Source organism: Osmerus eperlanus, chromosome 17, assembly GCF_963692335.1.
Source record: "Osmerus eperlanus chromosome 17, fOsmEpe2.1, whole genome shotgun sequence".
NCBI classification, from domain to species: domain Eukaryota; kingdom Metazoa; phylum Chordata; class Actinopteri; order Osmeriformes; family Osmeridae; genus Osmerus; species Osmerus eperlanus.
The window spans coordinates 1,364,815-1,387,073 of NC_085034.1; the positions used below are offsets into that span (position 1 = coordinate 1,364,815).

General features: G+C 47.9%; 1 protein-coding gene across 1 annotated transcript in view; it reads right to left on the reverse strand.

Annotated features, from left to right (window-relative positions):
• Positions 1-13,290, reverse strand: part of LOC134038024 (protein piccolo-like) — a 44,832-nt gene extending 31,542 nt beyond the window's left edge. Inside the window, 9 exon segments of the mRNA XM_062483615.1 lie at positions 4,011-4,029; positions 5,543-5,571; positions 5,574-5,739; positions 5,741-6,059; positions 6,092-6,315; positions 6,317-6,388; positions 6,441-6,782; positions 8,438-9,670; positions 12,512-13,290. Coding sequence (XP_062339599.1) covers positions 4,011-4,029; positions 5,543-5,571; positions 5,574-5,739; positions 5,741-6,059; positions 6,092-6,315; positions 6,317-6,388; positions 6,441-6,782; positions 8,438-9,670; positions 12,512-12,706 — 2,599 coding nt within the window. The 5' untranslated portion in view covers positions 12,707-13,290.
• Between the last annotated feature and the right edge of the window lie 8,969 nt (positions 13,291-22,259).

The following is a 22,259-nucleotide window of genomic DNA, read 5'->3' on the forward strand; positions in this document are numbered from 1 at the left end:
CAATTGCATCTTTTTTTCCAGCCTTTTTTTTGTCTCAAGCCACTGCTTGGCTAAAATACAACCTAATTTTTAACCCCTGTGCTCTCATAAATCAGACAAGAGATATAATATATATGATAAACACTCGAGACCTGGTAACGTATGTTCTGTCTGGATCCTTGGGGCTCAGTTTAGACCCACATTTCACCATTATGATGGCGTACGAAAAACGCTTTTCATTTTAAACACTGCAGTTAAGAGCTGTCTTCCGCTCTGCGTCTAAAAAGGTGGATGGAATGCGACAACACATAGGTGATACACTGGCTAGAGTATTTGTTGAACAATCAACCATATGTTGGGTCTACACACATCGACGCACGAACAGGCGCACACACACACACCTTCATGTCTATAAATACTGCTCCTTTCAAGGCTGTGAGCGTGGCCATGCAGAGGACTCAGTAGGAGCTCTGAGCAGACAGGAAGCCAGCCTCAGAACGGCCTTCTGAAGAGACTGGCTAACACAAAGACAGGAAGCACAATGAGCAGGAAGACAGAGAGAGAGGGGGAGGGAAGGAGAGAGAGAGGGGGAGAGGGAGAGAAGTGAGAGGGAGAGAGAGAGGAAAGGGGAGAGGGAGGGGTGCAGAGAGATAGGAGAGAGGGAGGAAGAGGGAGAGAGAGGGAGGAAGAGAGATGGGAGATGGGGGGGGGAGAGGGGTGAGGGAGAGAGTGGGGAGGGAGAGGGGGAGAGAGGGGTGGGGGAGAGGGGGAGGGAGAGAGAGGGGTGAGGGGAGAGGGGGGAGGAGAGAGAGGGGTGGGGGAGAGAGAGGGGTGGGGAGAGAGAGGGTGGGGGAGAGAGAGAGGGGTGAGGGAGAGGGGGAGGAGAGAGAGGGGTGGGGGAGAGAGAGGGGTGAGGGAGAGAGTGGGTGGGGGAGAGAGAGGGGTGAGGGAGAGGGGGGAGGGAGAGAGAGGGGTGAGGGAGAGAGAGGGGTGGGGGAGACAGGACACCCAAAAGGCCCTGCAGTCACTTGTGTGGCTGGGTCTGTGGCTCTTTTGTCACTTGGCTATTCCTGCCCCTCTCTGTCCTCAGGGATGGTAGTGAATGAGATGGTGCTGTGTTATGGAGCAGAGCACACACACGTTCACACACACACTGACACACGCACACAAACACGCCACACTATGTATACTGCAAACGCAAGACTTGAGATATAGGAGGAGTTTCAGGAGGAGGTGGATTACATAATGAGGATACAGAACACTGCGTCAGGCTGAGCAACGTGTGTGTGTCAGTGTGTGTGTGTGTCTCTGTGTGTGTGTGTGTGAGCGCGTGCGTGCGTGCGTGAGACCCAGGAGGGAGGTGTTCCTGCCTGGCTGCTGGGTGTGGGGGCAGAGTACTGCTCCGAGCGGCGGTGGAAGCGTGGAAGCGTGGCAGAAGCCTGAATAGCAATGAGCAGGGACCAGGACAAACCATACAGAGCCAAGAGCCCAGCACACTGTGTGTGTGTATGTGTGTGTGTGTGTGTGTGTGCGAGTGTGTGTAGGGGGGGTAGACAGGACAGAACAGAGAGGGACAGCATGAGGGATAACTGTGACCAACACAGTTCTCACGCACGCTTCTCACACAAGCAAACACACGCACACACAAACACACGTCCACACACACACTACATATGTACACACAAACACACAGACACAGCACTCACACACACACACACGGGTCAGAGACCACCTGTGTCTCGGCGTGTCCGCAGGTGCTCGCTGGGTGATCATGGAGCTAACGAGGCTCGAGGAATATCAGGTGGCACACACAGCACTACAACCTGGGGTCAGGGGTCAACTCTCCTGGGGTTAGAGGTCAGCACTAGAAACACTGTCTGATGCGAGACAGTCTCTCACACACTTTATTTGTGCCTTCCTGTCAGCTTCACACTACTGTCCCCACCAAGCACGCACACCCCTGAACACACACACACACATGCATAAGAGCACACACACACACACACACAGAGGAGCACACACACACACAGGGGAGCACACACACACACACACATGCAGAAGAGCACACACACACACACACAGAGGAGCACACACACACACACACACACAGAGGAGCACACACACACACACATGCAGAAGAGCACACACACACACACAGAGGAGCACACACACACACACACAGAGGAGCACACACACACACACAGAGAAGCACATGCACACACACACACACACACACACACACACACACACACACAGAGGAGGAAGTCATTAGAATCCCAGCTCAGGCCATTAGCACTCCTCAGTCTCCCCACAAGAACAGCAGAGCCAGGGTTACAGTTAACACCCAGCCAGGCTGTACCCAACCAGCCAGCACACAGCCAGTGTATATGTGTGTGTGTGATGTGTGTGTGTGTATGTTATGTATATGTGTGTGTGTGTGTGTGTAGTGTAGTGTGGAGGGAGGGGAGTGTGGAGGGGAGTGTGGAGGGAGGGGAGTGTGGAGGGAGGGGAGTGTGGAGGGAGGGGAGTGTGGAGGGAGGGGAGTGTGGAGGGAGGGGAGTGTGGAGGGAGGGGAGTGTGGAGGGAGGGGGAGTGTTTCCTCTGGTGGCGACCCATACTGACAGCAGTTAAGGGACACCTCTAGCCTTGGGTGGAGAGAAGTGCCACCCTCTTGCTCTTCAAATCCTTTTAGGAAGCAGACTCCATTTAAACTGCAGTACACACACACACACACACACATCCAGCCCTCAACGCAGTTTGCCCTAAAGCTCCATAAGATATAACACTGTGTACACCCCCCACCATCCCCCACAACCGCCCCAAACTGCACACTTCCACAATTTTTGCTGACTAACCTAAGTTCTTCAGACACCCTGGGATACAGCGTTGTACAAACACACATCTGTACTCTTCAGCTGGTGTTCTGAGAGCGACACACACTACGCACACACACACACACACACACACACACACTACACATGCACACACACACGCACACACTACGCACAGATGAGTCAACCCAGGAAGGCTGGGCCAGGCCTTGCCTTTCACCAAGCGATGCTGCCATACATCAATGACTCACACCCTCGATTTCATTACAAACAGAGGAACTCTCTGCACGTTACAGCAAACAAAAACCTGGGAACGACATCAATCAGTTCAAGGTTAGAGGAGAGAGCTGGATGGAGAGGTTTGAGAGATCTGGGTCGGCCCGTGATCCTTCCCTAGACCCCACGTTCTCGGAAACATACAGAAATTATTTCAGGCTGTAGTAAAGTCTCTGTTTCTCTTCAATGGGGGTCTTTTTATTTGCATAATCGGGTTGTCTTGTTCATCCTTCTGGAGCCGTTGAATATGGAATTAACTGAGTGTGTCTGGCATGTGGAGGAGAGCTGGTGTGGAGCTCAGGCATTGTGCTTCCTGCAGTCTTCTGGTTCCTTTACTCTATAATTCTTCGCAAAATAAGCCGATCCGTAACAACGTTAAGACGGGCCGGTCTAGCGGTGGCAAATCATCGTCCAATTACAGCAGCTTAAGCACCTTGGGATGCAGATCTCTCCAGTGTAATTACACACCTGCCCATGTCTGGCCTCATTAGCCAGGTAAGCAGCCCCTCATTATTCACAAGATGTATCGTTACAACAACACTAAAAAGCATCAAAACCATGACGTCGTCTGATGGGTGAGGTCTTTTCCTCGTTTGCTTGTCTCGTGGACGGCAGTCAATGTTACTTGTGTGTTACACGGTGTAGATAATCCATGTACGGGAAGTGCTGGTTGAGAGCGATGCTTTAAGAGCGTTGCTTGAAATGATTAGCGAGTTGCATTTTCCTGGGAGTTGTTTTGAATATTATTATTAATTGTTTTACTCATCAAAGCCCTTCTCCTCTATGCGGGACCAATACTGGTCTGTTAGACCATGATGCAGGAAAAGGACGGATGTTTCTCACGAGGAAGTGGAACCGGACATTCTCTGCCTAAGCTCATCAGTGCCCCTAATATAGACCTAGCGGGGATTACCACAGTCCTACCCACGCACCACCACACCACCTTAAACCCCCGACAAACACAAAGTAAGAAACACGTGAAGAAGCTCTCCCAAGCTACGCTACGCTAGCATGCTAGGTGGAAAATAAATGAAGTTCTCCCAACATGCTATGCTAGTATGCTATGTGGAAAAATAAGCAAAGAAGCTCTCCTGAACATGCTACGCTATCAGGGCTCTTAAGTTTATCAAAAGTTTGTCGTGAGATTACCATAGGCCTACCTGTCAACATTTGGGTCCTGTGCGTGAGTCTCACGGCGAATGCGTGAGATGGCCCTGGCTATGCTAACACGCTAGGTGGAAAATACTTCAGCACAGTCAAACTTGCTTTTACAAAAGTACATCTACTGTTTCCCTGGCGGTGTCCAGTATTTTTGTTTAGCTTCGCTTATTTCCAATAATGCTGCTTTTTACAATAATAGTATGAAATAGTCATCAAAGATTACTAAGAATCTAAATATTTCATAATTGTGTCAAGGCTTAAAAGAAATAAAACGTACTGACATCAAGTCCTATAATTACATTTCTCACATCAACACGCCATAAGGACAAAACGTTTCTCGAGTATGGTTTTATCTACTGAACCACATGAGTTACATTGCCTTTTCTACACTACACTTTGATGAACCCATTAACCATCTGTTTATGGTGCTCAATGCACAACCATATATGTTCACTGAGCGTCAGAGAGAAGCACAACACAATGACGGCTATAACCAAGCAGCCCCCGGGCCCTCGGGAGACAAGCACACCAAGTTTCCACATACTCTTTGAACATCTCTCTCTCTTACGCACGCTCATACGTACACACACAGGCATTCTCTCTCTCTCTCTCTCTCTCTCTCTCTTCTCTCTCTCTCTCTCTCTCTCTCTCTCTCTCTCTCTCTCTCTCTCTCTCTCTCTCTCTCTCTCTCTCTCTCTCTCTCTCTCTCTCTCTCTCTCTCTCTCTCTCTCTCTCTCTCTCTCTCTCTCCTCTCTCTCTCTCTCTCTCTCTCTCTCTCTCTCTCTCTCTCTGTGTCTCTCTCTTTCTGTCTCTCTCTCTCTCTCTCTCTCTCACACACACACACACACACACACACACACACACACACATGGTGTGAATAAGACTACAGTCAAGTGTCACTCTCTCGAAGGCTAATAAGTCTCTCAGGTTTAAAAGAATCTGTACTGAAATATTGAAATGGGTTCCATATATCCGAATACCACACAAGGGTTATAAGAGGGATTGCTGTGATTATGAGCACAGAACTGATTGCCATTTTCGATCCTTATCCTAATGCGATTGGACAGCACATGAACAAAGATGTTTCCTGGCCTGTTTACACCTTATCGTCAATCCAGTGTGACCCAATTCAAGAGCATAAAATGGAGATACTGTGATCTATTTAGAAGACACACAGTATCGTGACTAATGGGCTGTGGGACATGTAGAACATAGCGACCACGTTTAAAACAACTCATGAAGATGTACACGACCATTTTAGAGGGGCTTTGCCAGAGTGGTGGTGTTGGCCTTACCTCTCCCAGGTGAGGCGTGGGGTTGAACCACAAAGGTTGCACACAGTCTTGTTGCACTCCGTACAGATGCTGTAGTTGGGTGGGTCACATCCCACATTCAGCTCCACCTTACAGAGAGGGCAGTTTTCCAGGGCCCCAGAGCCTGGGGCTGGAGTAGGAGGCTCATCCGCTTTGGAGGCTCTGGTGCAGGCTGGACTTCAAGGTTCTCCTCCTGGGGGATGGGCTTAGGGGCATCTTGGACTTGGCATCCGGGGTGTCAGGGGGGCAGTCGGAGTCGTCCGGGGGGGACCCGGGAGGGGAGAAGGGGGAGTCCGGGGGGGAGCCGAGGGGGGAGTCTGCTCCGGGGGTGTCGGGAGGGGAACCAGGTGGAGACTCTTCGTTTGCGTCATCACCCCCCGGAGCGTTTGAGATGAGGTTTGTGGCCGAGCTTAAGATGGAAGACCCGAACCCAAACATCTTCCCGAAACGGCCTCGGCCTTCTGAGAGGCGGCGGCTGGAGGCTTCTGAGAGGCGGCGGCTGGAGGCTTCTGAGAGGCGGCGGCTGGAGGCTTCTGAGAGGCGGCGGCTGGAGGCTTGGCTGCTTCGCTGAAGCCGAACCCTCCAAACAGCTTCCCTGCCACGGACTCTTCCTGTTTAGGGGCGGAGGAGGGCGGGGCTTGAGGCTTTGCCGATTCTGTGAACCCCCCGAAGCCACTGAACAGTTTTCCTGTGACGGACTCTGCCGCCTGGGAGGCAGCGGCGGGGGGCTTGGCTGCGTCCGTCAGCCCCCCCAGACTCAGGCCCCCAGGCCCCGAAGAAGCTGGACTCCTGCTTGGGCTTGGCTGGAGAGGGCTGGGGGCTTCCTTTCTGGCCGGCTGGATGGGGCGGCCCGTTTTGGGGTCGATTTGTGGCGGTCCGCCGGGGCGATGCTGGGGGACGGAGGCTGGGACCTGCTCCCTGTGGACCCGGGAGAATCTGGGGGCTTCTGTCCTCCGGGGGACATGGGCCCTGGGGAGGAGGGACCCGGAGATTTCTGCTTGGGCGTCGTCGGAGGGGTTAAGCCTTTGAAGGAGTCTGTGACGCTCTGCTGCTTGATCAGGAGGGATGGCTTCCTGCCGTCGGGTTTGGCGTTGGGGTCCTTCCTCTGTGGGGAGGTAGGGGCGGAGCCTTGTCGTGGTTTCATGGTGGAGGGAGGGCCTGAGTTCTCCATCCCCCCCATGGCGCGCTGCATCTGGCAGTTCAGACACAGCCACTCCTTCCCCTGTGGAAGGACAGAACACGGTCAGACATGGGCACCCTGCTAGCTCAGGACCATTTCTGCATCCTTACTCTCTCTCCTACATTTCCTGTCTTTCGCCAACTCTCTCTGTCTGATGAAGCCAAGAAAAGGCCAAAATACATCTTAAAATGTTTTACAAAATATGGTCAGATGTGAAAAAAAACACACACAAATGTATGCACATGCACAAATATAACACATTAATAGAATGCTGTTCTGTTATTCCAGTTACAAACACAAATTAATTTGCCAGTTCCAGTTGCACATGATCCTTCTTTCCAAACCCAAATTGTTTTCCTTCCTCTCTTCATGAGACAAATTAGTTCTGACTAAGCTTGGGGATTTAATAGCAAATATTGCAAATTTGCAGTCTCATTAAGCATTAATGATGGAGCCTTTATATATCAAAGCAATTTCCAGAACAGCTATAACATTCTCCAGCAGCATGTTTCCCTCATTTGAGGTACAAAATCCTATTATTTATATAACGTGATTTGTCTTCATTGAGTACGTGAAGTTTATTGATTTAGTCTTGAAATACTGAAAATCTATCTATATTTTAAAAGCTCTTATGATGAAACATGGGCTTGTTGTTATGTACTATATTGATGCTCACAAAAGTATTTCCCCACCATAAATTTAGGGCCTTTTACTATTATTTTCCTATTTAGGTTAATCAATAGAACCATTAGTATATTTCCTTACTACAGTGACCTATCCATAGAATAATTAAAAGGGCCAGTATTGATATTTTCACTATCATTTGCCTGCATGATGGAACAACCAGCTCAACTCATTTGTCTTTTCATGATTGGTGTCAAACATCCAAACAATACGGCTATTCTGAAGAGAAGATGAACTACAGATAGCGCTGATCTCATTATGCTGTACAGGAAAATGCCCAGCACAGCGTCGGGCAAAACAGACTCTGGAATCCATTACGTCTGAGTGTTGTTTTCACCCTTCCTGTGTCGGTAGCGCAGGGGAAATCTCCCTTTTGGGAACATTGCAGGTACTGTAACGCAACAGGCTTTAAAAATGGCTATCGACCAGCTTGGGTAACCAGTGGCCAGCAGGTAGCTCTGCTATGGTAGCTTCCTGTGTTTGAGACATGAGTCACCTCGCTCACTTCCCCAGTGTCCATATGGTGCCTCTTCTGCTCATGCTGTGTGTTGCTCATATGAGAGGCCTAGCTAGAGCTAGCACAGACATGCACAGACATGCATTAGCATCTCAGGAATGCTAAAGATGCTAATGCTAAAAGCTAGTAGTTACCACCTGGCTCGTTCTATGCTAAAGGCTATTTTTAGCATTAGCAAGCTAAAAGCTAAGTATAAAGTACTAAGTGAAACTATGCTAATGCTACAAAGCTAACCCAGTCTGTATTGATATCACAAAACAAGATGATTGTTTCCAGGGAGGAACACTGGCCATCAATATTGAACCTGCCCTAGTATCGGAGGCACTCTGAATTCTTGATGTGACACTTTCTAAGAATTCATATTGAAGTTCTATCCTGAGAGAGACAGTGTTTTCATTATTTCAGGGGACGGGGGTGAGAAGAGACACAGTTGGAAAAAAAACTGTCAGATATACATAAACAAACAGTCAAACACACAGATCCAGTTGTTTCTTACCGCTGAATCTGGAGGGCTGAATCCACACAGGCTGCACACCTGGTTCTTGCACTCAGTACAGGTGCTATAATTGGGTGGCTCCTTAGCTCCAACGTTCAACTGGGTGCTCTTACACAGCGGACACACCCCACCTCCAGGGTTCCCAGGCCCTGAGGGGCCAGGGGGTCCTCCTGCCTTGGCCGGGCCGCCTGGCTGTGCATCCGGGCCGGGGGGCCCAGGCTTCCCAGACCCACCTGGTCCTGCCTGCTGCAGCCCTGGCTTACCCCCAGGTCCTTGGGGGGGTCCTTGTGGGCCTCCTTTTTGCTGTTGCGGGCCACCCTGTTGGGGTGGGCCCTGGCCTGGATTTTGGCCCTGCTGTCCAGGGGGCCCTTGACCTGGGGGTCCCTGGCCTTGCTGTCCGGGGGGCCCTTGGCCTGGGGGTCCCTGGCCTGGCCTTGGGCCCTGCTGTCCGGGGGGCCCTTGGCCTGGGGGTCCCTGGCCTGGCCTTGGGCCCTGCTGTCCAGGGGGCCCTTGGCCTGGGGGTCCCTGGCCTGGCCTTGGGTCCTGCTGTCCGGGCGGCCCTTGGCCTGGGGGTCCCTGGCCTGGCCTTGGGCCCTGCTGTCCGGGGGGCCCTTGGCCTGGGGGGCCCTGGCCTGGTTTAGGTCCCTGTCCAGGGGGCCCTGCTTGGCCCTGTCTCGGTGGCCCTCCTTGCTGGGGACCCTTGGGCCCTGGGGGGCCCTGACCTGGGGGTCCCTGGCCTGGCTTTGGGCCCTGTTGTCCAGGGGGGCCCTGGCCTGGTTTAGGTCCTTGTCCAGGGGGCCCTGCTTGGCCCTGTCTCGGTGGCCCTCCTTGCTGGGGGCCCTTGGGCCCTGGGCCTTGCTGAGGGCCTTTCCCCTGCCCTGGGGGCCCCCCAGGGGGCTTCCCTCCTGGCTTGGCTGCTGTTGGAGGGGGGCTTTCGTCCTCCTCCTCATCTCCAAACAAGCCGAATTTGGGGATGTTGACCGCAGAGGACATGGAGGACGTCATGGAGGAGACGGCGTTGAGAGGGTTGGCCCCGCTCAGGAAGTTAGAGCCGAACATGCCGCTTTTGGTCTCTGGGTCTTTGGGCTCCTGCCGGAATTTGGACTCGAGGAGGCTGAGGGACGAGGGGCTGCGGCCTGGGGACGGCTTGCCCACGGGGCCCTGTCCGAACGCGTCTACGGTCCGACTCTTGCTGAGGCCTGTCGGGCCCTGAGAGGCCCCGCCTCCTGCCTGCTGGGGGCGCTGCTGGGCATCCGCTTCGGAAGGCCTGAGAAACACACAGCAGAAGATGGAGAGAGAGGAGATGGAAGAGAGAGGAAGACAGAGAGAGGGGAGAGAGGCGAAGAGAGAGGAAGACAGAGAGAGGAGATGGAAGACAGAGGAAGACAGAGAGAGGAGAGAGAGGGGAAGAGAGAGGAAGACAGAGAGAGGAGAGAGGCGAAGAGAGAGGAAGACAGAGAGAGGGGAGAGAGGGGAAGAGAGAGGAAGACAGAGAGAGGAGAGAGAGAGGAGATGGAAGAGAGAGGAAGACAGAGAGAGGAGAGAGAGGGGAAGAGAGAGGAAGACAGAGAGGAGAGAGAGGGGAAGAGAGAGGAAGACAGAGAGAGGAGATGGAAGACAGAGGAAGACAGAGAGAGGAGAGAGAGGGGAAGAGAGAGGAAGACAGAGAGAGGAGAGAGAGGCGAAGAGAGAGGAAAACAGAGAGAGGGGAGAGAGGGGAAGAGAGAGGAAGACAGAGAGAGGAGAGAGAGGGGAAGAGAGAGGAAGACAGAGAGAGGAGAGAGAGGGGAAGAGAGAGGAAGACAGAGAGAGGAGAGAGGAGATGGAAGAGAGAGGAAGACAGAGAGAGGAGAGAGAGGGGAAGAGAGAGGAAGACAGAGAGGAGAGAGAGGGGAAGAGAGAGGAAGACAGAGAGAGGAGAGGAGATGGGAGAGAGAGAGAGAGAGAGAGAGAGAGAGAGAAGAGAGAGAGAGAGAGAGAGAGAGAGAGAGAGAGAGAGAGAGAGAGAGAGAGAGAGAGAGAGAGAGAGAGAGAGAGAGAGAGAGAGAGAGAGAGAGAGAGAGAGAGAGAGAGAGAGAAAGAAAGAATGAGAAACAGAAAGTTTTCTTATTTAAATCTATGAAATGTTTCATTTTGTTTCATTGATACTTGATGCTTTGGCAGTGTTGTTATGGTGACATCCATGCCATCAAAGCAGAAGAAGAAAGACAAAACAATACTAGTCCAATTAAATCTACATCGATGGTGACAAGATCAAATGAACTGACATAGATATTATATTAATCCGTCAGTTTTCAAAATCCTGATAAGTTTAAGAGAATTGATCAGAAACCTACTATGGCAGAGACTGTTTCACACCACTGGGAGTTATATGTCAAACATTAAACCACTTTCCACATATCTCATGGATTCCAGCCCCTTAGCCCTAAAGTTATTGGACCGAGGCCTTTCATCACCCCTGTGAACTCAAATAGTAAGTTACTATTGCAGGCTACCGATAACGGAAAGTAACGGAAAGTCAAAAGAGAATGTTGACGGCAAAAGACAGACGGTGAAACGGCTCCGGTAGTGCAAGATGAAATGGCTTTATTAGTTGGATCAGGGAGGCGATAGAAACAGCCAACACACTGTCAGAGACAACTCTGTAATTCTTCAATCAAGACGTGACTGTCACGAGACGATCGATGCAATGCTCGCGATTAAGTCAAAAGGGTCGAGTTGGAAGAGTATCTCGTAATGGGAAGCTGCGATGCATTGAAGGCTTCTCTCCTCGTTTAATAACAAGTCAATAACTATTCCAGAAAAACGGAAGACTGTTGATGAAATGATAACATTAAACATAACATTTCCCCCCTTCTTTTACGCATCTTACGCATCCGCTTCAGGGGGCGCGAATGCTGCTTGCTTGCTTTCAGAACCAAGGCCAGCGACTACTGTACATCTCCTTCGTGCGCTTCTCATCGTTTAAACTAATTCTGAGCTATCTCAAGATTCTCAATATCTTTCATTACGAAGATGAAATTCAAAACGTTCATTGAAGACAATGGGAAGGAAATCAATGACTGATGACATTTGCGCTTGCAGTTCTAAATATAGACATATTAATATTTATCATGTCCCCTCCCCCCAGTCCAGATTTATCAAAATAGCGTTTTTCACCACTGGAGGCAATTAGTAGCCTATCCTTATCCTTATGTTCAATTGTATTGATTGCTAATGCCCTGTAATTTAATAAGGATGCATATAACAGAATCAAACACATAGTGGGATATTTTAGAACCAGGACATGATTCTTTTCACTCAACCCAGCGTTTTCGTAACCAACCATTCGTAAAAACTGTCAAGCAAAACAAGCTCTGTAAACGGTGCGAATACGAACATTTTTCAAACATTGCCAAGGTAATTAGCGATATAAATATGAACATGCGGAAATAGGCTATTTGTTTGGGTGAAAGAGCGTCGTCCGCGGGAAAAAAAATCCAGCTCGCGCTTGTAAGAGGAATTTTACCCAGCAGGCATTTCGATTCTTTCACACAAACACTAGTGTCTTCCCAGATCTTAAAGAGCAGCCCTAAATTGATTGATAAAGCTATTTTTAGACAAGTAACGCAGTAATTTAACGACTACATAAAGGAATATGACATATTGTGTGTGATAAATGGCATTAGACAAGCAGCAGTATGTTATGAGCATTCAGCCTAATGGTGACACAGTAGGCTATGCAGCTTTGTATCAGGTGGATGCGCTAATTTTACAAATGATTAACACTACGTGATGGAGGGAAAAAACTACCAACCACGATGTAAACGCTTTTACAGATGTTTCCAATTACAACCCAATGTCAAATTTTACCAGTTGCAATAATGTATCCGGGAAGGGGAGAGAATGGTATCCTATCTTATGTGAATGGGTGTGAACCTACACTCTTCTGATGCTGCTAGCAACCTGCAGTTATCTGATCAAAACACGTCAGAAACACCCACAAAGAGACACAACTGAATACTCTGTTGGGGAGAGGACATTTTAAAGACGCAAAATTAATTATTGTAAAAAGCCCTGCCTTCGAGCCGGAGCGCCTCCTGGCTTCCTGGCTTGCGTCCTTGACATAGCGGCGGCGAGTTGTTTCCTGTCATCCTCGCTGAGTTGGCTGAGATCCGCCTGTACCCCACTGGGGATCCTGATGAAGGCTCCCTTCCCGTCCGGTGCGAGACCCTCCGGTAATCCAGCAAGCGCCCCTTCGCCTCCTTCGAGGCTCGCTTCGTTCCCCATGATCGACCCCTCCCGCCCCCCGTTAGATTCGGTACGCGACGCTCTGCGTTTTTAGCTCCAACGGTTGCTGTGGAAATGGGATTCCTCGGCTTCTCGAGGCATCCCAAATTATGTCTCGAGCTCAACACCCTCTTCTACAACGGTATGTCGTGTCAGTGATGTTTGCATATTTGCTACAGAGGGGACGATGATTCCTGTGCGGGTCTCGGTTCCACTATACCACCTCGTCTCCCTGCTCTCACCAACGCGCATGTTCCGCATTTGACAGGTGATCCGGAGACATCACCGAAGGAAAAATGTATTTAAAGGGGACAATCGTTAAATAACAGCTACTTAACCGGTCGTGTCATACCGGTCTAGGAACTGTTACCTCCTGTAGGCTAATAAAAAGTATCGTGACCTCAGATGTTATGTTGATTTTGCGTACAGGGATGGGCCTCTGTGGGTCGCGTTTTCGCCGTAAGACTGGGTGGGATATGATATAAAGACCATACACATACACACACAGACACACAAACAAACACACACACTCCCAGATACACTCAACCAGGCTAAATTAAACAGGCATCCGGGAATACAGCCTACAGTCTAGTGTTTTGAAGGTCAAAATAATATTGAGAAGGTACAGTGCTGTGCTGTATGAATCTAACAAAAGCTTCGCTGTATGAATCTAACAAAAGCTTCAGTACAGTAAAGTGGTGCTCTGTGCAAGACCAAACTCACGACCCACAACCTAAAGAGTTTAGGAACAACATTTATGAAAACGCTCACAATATACACCATCCAGACACCTTGTTGAGTAAACAAACTGAATCAATCCTACCCTGCTTCCTCCTCAGCTAAGGACATCTCTTATTCAGGCTACAGGAGAGCTAAGCCTGTCTAAATCACTAGCTGGGATGTTAAATGGTGTCCAAGCATTCACTGTGGCTTCTCATCATCAGGACGTGGTGCGTTGTGACAGGCCAGTGCTTATTCACGGTTTATGGAGCTCCGGGCCGGACATGTCCTCTGCTTACCCAGCTCCGGGCCCTCCCTCCCTGGGTGGAGGCGGAGGAGAGGTGCCCCTGACAGGAGCGAGGGAGTCACGGCACTCACAGAGACGCTGCTGTTCTGCGGCTGTGTTGGTGCTGACGCTGGTGTCTGGAGAGACTGCGACGTGTTGGGAGGAGCTACAGTACGCTGTGTTGGTGCTGACGCTGGTGTCTGGAGAGACTGCCACGTGTTGGGAGGAGCTACAGTACGCTGTTCTTAGAAATAGTTAAACTTTTGTACTTTTACTTAATTTAAGATTCGTATATCTTTAGTGTTTTGCACCTCCCTGCCACAGTAAATTCTGTGTTTGTATAACATACATGGCGAATAAACCGAATTCTGATTCTGTCACGTTGAAAATGTGAGGGTCGTGGATGTCCTGACCCCCTCCTTCCTCCACTCCCCTCCTTTCTCCTTCCTCACTATCTCCCTCCTCCTCCTTTGTATTTCTACATCCATCACTCTCGCCTTACTCCCTTCATTCTCTCCTTGCCCCCTCCTCCCCGCAGTGCCTCTCTCCTACCTGCCACTAGGAGGCAGTGTGTTCTGGGTGCAGGGTGCTGTCTCAGGTGATGGATGACACACTTCTCCTTGCACTTCTCCTTGCTACACATAGACAAACACACTAGATGGATCTGTTTGCATGCCCACACAAACATACAAACACACACACACAAACACACACACGTGCATCACTGTCATTTATATACAGTATGCATGGTACTTCACACAATCACACATCCACTGAACACACACACACCACACAGTAGGTCAGTTGAGACAATGGACTAAAGGAACTGAAATCACCATGAAAAATACAACACAACAGGTTGCTATATTTAACACAACACACATCAAGTCTAACTTGACAGTCAGATCAATGTACAATGTAGCCCTCCCGAAAACATCAACTGTGGCCTTACTATCTGGCCAGGCCTTCTTGTGTTTGCTCTACCCTGAACAAACAGTGCTTGTGCATTGTGTATTGTACATGAAGCCTTCTGTTTATGCTGTCCATTGTCTCCCAACCGGTGTGTGCTATCTGTGTGCATGTGTGAATGTGTGTGTGTAGAGTACGTGTGTGTGTTGACAGTGTGTCTGTGTGTGTTCATTGTATGTGTGTATGTGTGAACAGTATGTACGTGTGTGTTGACTGTGTGTGTCTGTGTGTGTACAGTAGTGTGTGTGTGTGTGTGTTTGTGTGTACGTGTGTTGACTGTGTCCCTCAGCTAAGGCAGTATGTAACTGAATCCAGTAACAGGATCACACTCACTGTGTTCTGGTCATTAAATTTGAATACACACCTGAGCAGGTTAAAATATGGAAGAGGCCTTGCTATAGATATCTCTTGCAGGTAAACCACAGTAGTCTTGGGAAGTCACCAGTCACAAAACACACACCGAGGAGACTCGAAGCCTCACAGTAATATCTGGCAAATGAAAACAGAATAAATTAACAAGTCTAGTCTTTCTCTAGACATTTTGTTTTTACAATTCTCTCTGTAAGACCACACAGCTCTGAATCCTTCCCTCGAAACCCTGTTTCATGCCGAGTTCACGTTGAGTTGTATTCGAACGATCGACGCACAAGAAACAAAAAGTTACTTACCTTTGCTTCCACCTTGGACAGACTCTGAGTGTGTATCCTGTGTGGTCTGCTGTGTGTGTGTGTGTCTGCGTGTATTGGTAGCTCAAGGAATACGGTCCTGTGAGCGATGTTTAATTTGTGGTACATTAGTCCTTATCCCCTCAATCCCTATTAGCATCCTGCACGCGTCTAATTCCACCCTTAACGCCAATTTCTCCTGAACACTGACCAGCAGAGGCACTGGTCTATAAATATTCTTAAAGGGACAGTCTTCGTCACACTCTGGTTCTCTCACTCTCTGTTTTGGTTTGACTGTGTGCCATCTCTCTCTCTTTTGTCTCTCAGTCTTTCTCTCTCTTTCTCTCTGACACACACATGCACAGACATGAGTAACACACACACACACACAACTCACAATACGCCCCCTAATCCTCTTTTCTCTCCCAGATTGGCCGATCACACACGTGAGTACAGTAATCTGTCCTCAACACTAACCCAGCCCACTCGCCCACGGTGTACTGTAGTTGAGTTACCGTAACAACCTTCACATATTACCAAAACAATGAGGCAATGTGAGGTAAACCCACAAAGAAATCCACATTATAAAATAAACGCTCAATTATCCCATGGTAAACAAAAATACAGGTTGCTGTTCCTGAGAAGGAGTTATAACAGATTATTTAGATTTTGCGGGATATCGGTCAGTAGACCAAATGTTAGTATCAGACAGATCGAGCGGAGGATGAGGGTGTTTTGGAGTGATGCAGAGGACATAGACGGGCACCAATGCTCAAAACGATCTGTTCTCGCAGATCAGATGTGCAGCATATCTCCCGGTCACACACACCACATCTCCTCCTCCTCCTCCTCCTCCTCCTCCTCCTCCTCCTCCTCCTCCTGCTCCTCCGGGAGAATCATTACGATACTCCTGTCAGACGGAATCAAAGCAGGCTGACTCAAAGACTCAATTTGGTACGAGACACACCAGGAGTTGCGTAAGCTACTGTCGAACACAGACATCATACTGTACTGCCAAACTGCTTTAAGGAGGTTTGATAAAGTGTCAAATTCTCTCCAGACACTGATCTTAGGTCAGTTTAAAGGTTTTCTCCCTAATGGCTAAAGATGGGATTTGGAGACGCTTAGTTGATCCGAGAAGTACGTCTGTGGTGTTTGTTCCTAGATCTGGCGTGCGGAGCTGAGGTGAAGGTCATCTTGGGGAAGATGAGCACTGAGAGTCCTCTCGCTCGTAAGAGGATTTGCAGGTCACTGCATTGAGTCTTGGTTTACACCCTACAGCTCATCATTTACATCGTGGTGATCCTGTCTCCTTTAGTATTGACTGTGGGACCCGGTGTTTTCACTGTTGATTATCAGGGAGAGAGAAAGAGAGAGAGAGAGAGAGAGATGGAGAGAGAGAGAGAGAGAGAGAGAGAGAGAGAGAGAGAGAAAGAAAGAGAGAAGAAGAGAGAGAGGAAGAGAAAGAGTGAAAGATAGAGAGGAAGAGTGAGGGAGATAGAGAAAGAGAGAAAGAGAGATAGCGAGAAAGAGAGATAGTAAGAAAAGACAGAACGTGTGGAATGGTAAAAGAAGGAGAGATGCAGAGAAAGGCAGGAAGACAGCGGGTGGAGCGAGAGAGAGAGAGAGAGAGAGAAAGAGAGAGAGAGAAAGAGAGAGAGAGGGAAAGAGAGAGAGAGAGAGGGGGAAAGAGAGAGAGAGAGGGGGAAAGAGAGAGCGAGCGAGCGATGGAACAGAACGGTGAGGGTTTTCCCTCCTTCTGTGCGCCCTCCCACCAGCAGCGAATCCTTAGCAACACCTGTTGTCAAGGAGGTGCGTCACAGGAGGTGATGTCATCGTAATGAGGTCCGCACAGGGGCAGATTAGACGGGAGGCAGAGGCCGACGTGATTAGCTAGGGCTTGACACACACCAGCGACAGCGAAGGACACACACTCACTCAAATACTTGTACACAGACACACACACACAAGAAATATAACCATTCTTCAAGCCAGGTAATCCAGGTTTAACACGAAACGACAGAAATTCATCAAAGTGCTGTGCTGTTGTATCCCCACGTGTGTGACGGCTCAGGTAATCCCGCTGTAACGCCAGAACGGTTCAGTCTGTTCTCCATCTGGTCCCTGTCATCCCAAACAACCCTTCCAACATTCCCACACTCTGGGCCCTTCCTTGTACCACCCTCCCCCCACACTCTGTCACTGTGTTCCACTAGGGAGAGCGACCAGAGAGATTCTCGATCGCCTCCTCAGTGAGGTTATAAGGCGCGTGAGTGGATGTCAGCGTGTGTGGGTCGGTGACTGGGTGCTTGTGAGTTGGTTCGTGTCTAAACAGAAGCTGTGTGTGTGTGTTTGTAGTTATTGATGAGGTACAGTTAAGGCTCTGTGATCTGTTGGTGGAATTGAAGCAGTAACTCTTCTTTTCAAGACAGGCAGGAGTACAGTATTCCCAGTGCTCATAGTGCTGGCTCGATGGGGGCCAGGTCTTGATTGAAAGAACGTCAACTGGGCTTTTCAACTGGACCCCCTGTGGATTTAAATTGGGACACAAAATGGCCACCAGAGACTCCTTCACGGGTCGACATAAGCCCCCTCACGGCTCAGGTGTTGCCATGGTTTCGAGGGACCCCTGCTCCAGTTCACCGAGGGGGTCTGAATCACATGACTGAAGACCTGGAAGCCTCACACACCACCTAATCAAAGCCCTGGTGTGTGTGTATGTGAGACAGAGCGTGTGTGTGTGTGAGTGCATGGGTGTGTGCAAGAGTGTGTGTGAGAGAGAGAGAGAGAGAGAAGGGAGTCAGGTGGCTGAGCGGTTAGGGAGTTGGGCTAGTAATCTGAAGGTTACCGGTTTGATTCCCGGCTGTGCTGAATGACGTTGTGTCCTTGGGCAAGGCACTTCACCCTACTTGCCTCAGGGAGAATGTCCCTGTACTTACTGTAAGCCGCTCTGGATAAGAGCGTCTGCTAAATGACTAAATGTAAATGTAATGTATGTGAGAGAGAGCGTGTGTGTGTGTGGGAGTGAATGGGTGTGTGCTAGTGTATGTGCATGTGTGTGTGCATGTGTATGTGTGTGTGTGTACTGTACACTGAAACACAAACCCACTCCACACTCTATTGTTCTTCCCTGTGGTGAACACATTCCTGGGCCGCGTTTCCCAGAATCGTTAAGAAGCTCTTAACGCTAAGAGCTTCTTAGGAGCGTTCTAAGAACGCTGTAGAACGCTCCTAAGAAGCTCTTAGCGTTAAGAGCTTCTTAACGATGTGTGTTAAGAGTCCAGGGGAGAATGATTGTGTTCAAACTACAGCAGATGTTGAAGAAGAGAGAAAAGAAGTGGTGATAACCAGACCATGAGAAAGTAAGAGAGTGGACAGAAGGAGTTAGCTAAATATGTAGAGAGAGAAACAACCTGTTGGGTGTGTAAAAGTAGAAGAAGAAAGGAGTGGACGATAAGAGAGAGAGAAACAGCAGAAGAAGAAAGGAGTGGACGATAAGAGAGAGAGAAACAGCAGAAGAAGAAAGGAGTGGACGATAAGAGATAGAAACAGTAGAAGAAGAAAGTGGCTGTTGTGTTCTCATCAGCCCAGGCTGGCATTTAGCAGAAGACCTGAATCAGTGTTCCTCCAACACACACACATACACTCGAGATTTCCCCAAATACGCTGGGTCCGCTACTGGGCGAGGAGTGAATCAGAGCATCTGAAAATCCCATTCAGAGACGTGAGTACACACACACACACACACCATCAGCGAGCCATCCCAGAGGCTTCACACACACACACACCTTTATACGTCACACACACCCCATCCGAAGTGCACACCTTCACAGACGTACTCACAGGCACTCGAGGACAGATGGATCGATGACACACGTCAAGGAGACGAGCGGTCCTATAGTGGGTTGGCGTGGGAAGGAAGGAATATATTTTAAATATCGTTAGATGACTCATCTTAAGGAGGTACAGGCACGAGCCAAACACACACAGGTTCACTCAGGGTTCCTTGTGGTCTATTTTGACAACACCCCCATCTAGTGGCCATAGCAAGAACTACTATTTGACCATAATTGAACTACTAAAAGACCAGTAAACACTTTGCTTTAGATTGTTTAGTTTTGGAGGTAGTTTGCCTTGTGAAACAGTTTTCGTAAAAGACTTTGGCAGGCAAGCTCACAGACGCGTATAATCCTAGTGTGCCAAAGTAATTACTTTGTATTGTTTATTTTCATATTTGTTTGTAAGATTTCAGTTAATAGAACGACACCATGTCGGAGGGAGATGTGAATCATAGATGCCGCTTTGCCATGGTAACGCCACTTTCATTCTTGTCATCAAAGCTTGTGTTTTGTGTGATGAGCTCTCTCTCTCACTCACACACACACACGCACACAACATAACAGTCCACCAACTGGCATGGCATTTTGCATGATTAATATGCAAATATATTATGCACATTAGTATGCTATTTGCCAGGAGTGTAGTATAGTGTATGAAAAATACCTTTCACTTCATGCCCACAACCTATTTTCATAGTTTGGGTTTTTAGGATGGAAAAGATAAAAAGACAAGAACATGTTAAAATTCACTTTAATATTGTAGGAATTATGCTTGACACACTGTTTCAGACTAATATTTGCTACTTGTAATAACATAGAAGTACTTGTACTTCTAGTAATGAAAGTGTCACTTGTAATATTACAGAACTACGAATAATACTGTAATACAGAACAGTTCACTAGACTAGTGTGCTCCAGGAGCAGTAGCCATGGTAACCGGGCTGGTGAATTCACGTTAGTGACACTTGCAAGGAAACGTGATTGTGCCTGATTTCCTGTGCCCTCTCCCAAAGCCTTCTACAGAGCTCTTCATCGTGATGCACTTCACCCAAAAAGCAGGTTTATGGTAGAGCACCCTCTAGTGGATTAGTCCCAACTGACATCTGGCTCTTAGGATGTATAACTTAACGAAAATGTGTTCATGACATGGGCGGATCTAGACATTTTCACCTGGCAGGAGGTATTTGTGGTGTGGCATGGAGCAGGCGCGGAAAAATATTACCACCATTAAATAATATAACATTGTAGTTCTAATGATAAAAATAATATTATTTTAATATGATTTAATCAAATGTAGCCTACTAATAATGTATTTTAGCATAGCGAGATTGAGGTGGCAAATATTTTTTTGCCACCCATTGCCACCGCCAATGGTGCATGGCATGTGTAAACTACAAATTAAAAAATACTGCTATCTGGAAAACACCGTAATACCTACACAGTAGTTAATTACCTATACATATAATAAATTAGTCTTACATTTATATTTGTAAGCCAACATTTCGCGGGTCCAGTTAGCTGGGGAGACGTGAGTGCTGGTGGCCTAGCATGAACGAACACCAAACCTCAGAAGAAACACTGCAGAGAGAAATAACAACAAGTTTAGGTTTTACGGTAAGTGTTTATTTAGACAACCGAACGCATGCCAGAAAGAACCTTGTCACAGCAGTAGTTCTTCGTTCTCAGTCCACCTGAACTCACGACAGGAGAGACCAGAGAGGGAGATACCGCGGAAAACTAAGATTCTACGAAAAACTAAACTCCACAACTCCCTGCTGTCTTGTATTGCATTGCAACCACTAGCTGTTTCACTCGGTATACTAAGGGGATATCGCGGAGTATGAAAAGGTCTAGGGCAGATTTATTTGTGAGAGCTGGCATCGTTGATTTGGCAAAAAAATGATTTTTCACACCTTGCTCGTAGGGAACTTGACCTCGCACACAAAGACGATAGAAAAGATGCACTTAGCTAGCATTCACATGCAGTTACAATTCTGTGTTGCTTCTCCTCACACGAGTTTCATAGTTTTTCCGTAGTATTTCTTAACATAGAAATTCACAGCTAATGTTTATCAGGTCGGGGTGTTTATCTTACATACATGAATATCGAATGAATGACTGATCAAAATATTTAAATGAATCTGAAAGAAACAAACAAAGAAAAACTCACCCTTTACAAAAAGGCAAAGAGACAAGAAATTTTACAAGATACCAAAATGAAACTTGTGCTTATCATTGTCAGGACTCTTTCGCCAGGCAAGGATGCTGTAGGCTATATTACACAACTCTCCAATAATAGGCTACTGTCAATACACGTATACCGTCAAAAAGTGATTCCTCCGCACTGGCCGTAGAACTAACCCCGTTGGTCCGTCTAGATTACTTTTCGTTATTGTGTTGCGATTATTTATTGATTATTGATGAGTCGTAATACCGTATTATCAAAAATAAATGCAACCCTTTCACAAAACAATGAGCAATAAATAATCAAGTGACGTTCTTGTTGTATATATACATACACAATGACTAGCTGTTTTGTATTTCTGTACACGATTGACAGTTGGTTTTTAAGAGTATTCACAAAACCTAAGACTCCATGAAAAAAGACAAATAAACAATAACTTAAAACAGAAATGGATTGAAACAAAAGGGAGTTATCTATTTTTTTTTACTTTTCTTTTTCCGTCTTTTTTTTGCCGCGAAATGTATGCATGGAGAGAAGAATCAAATAGAAAATAAAAACTAAACGTATACATTTTTAGATAGGACTTTTAAACATTTGAAAATAACCTAAAAGTACATAGCAAAAGACCCGGCATGAAATAGCTTATTGAAAACCATGAACATTGAACAACTACGACATGCACAATGTTTTTCCTTTGGAAAATGAAGCTAGATGCTTTCGCTTGGAACATAGGCTATTGTTGCTTTTTTTTAAATTTTAAAGCATTTTACTTATGTGGAAACAGTATGAAAGGCCCAGACAGGGACGACCAACTCGTGCCTTGTGTGATGACATTTGACCTTTTAGCAGTATCACTTATGTACAAGCCCAAAGTGCTTCTGGGAAAGGG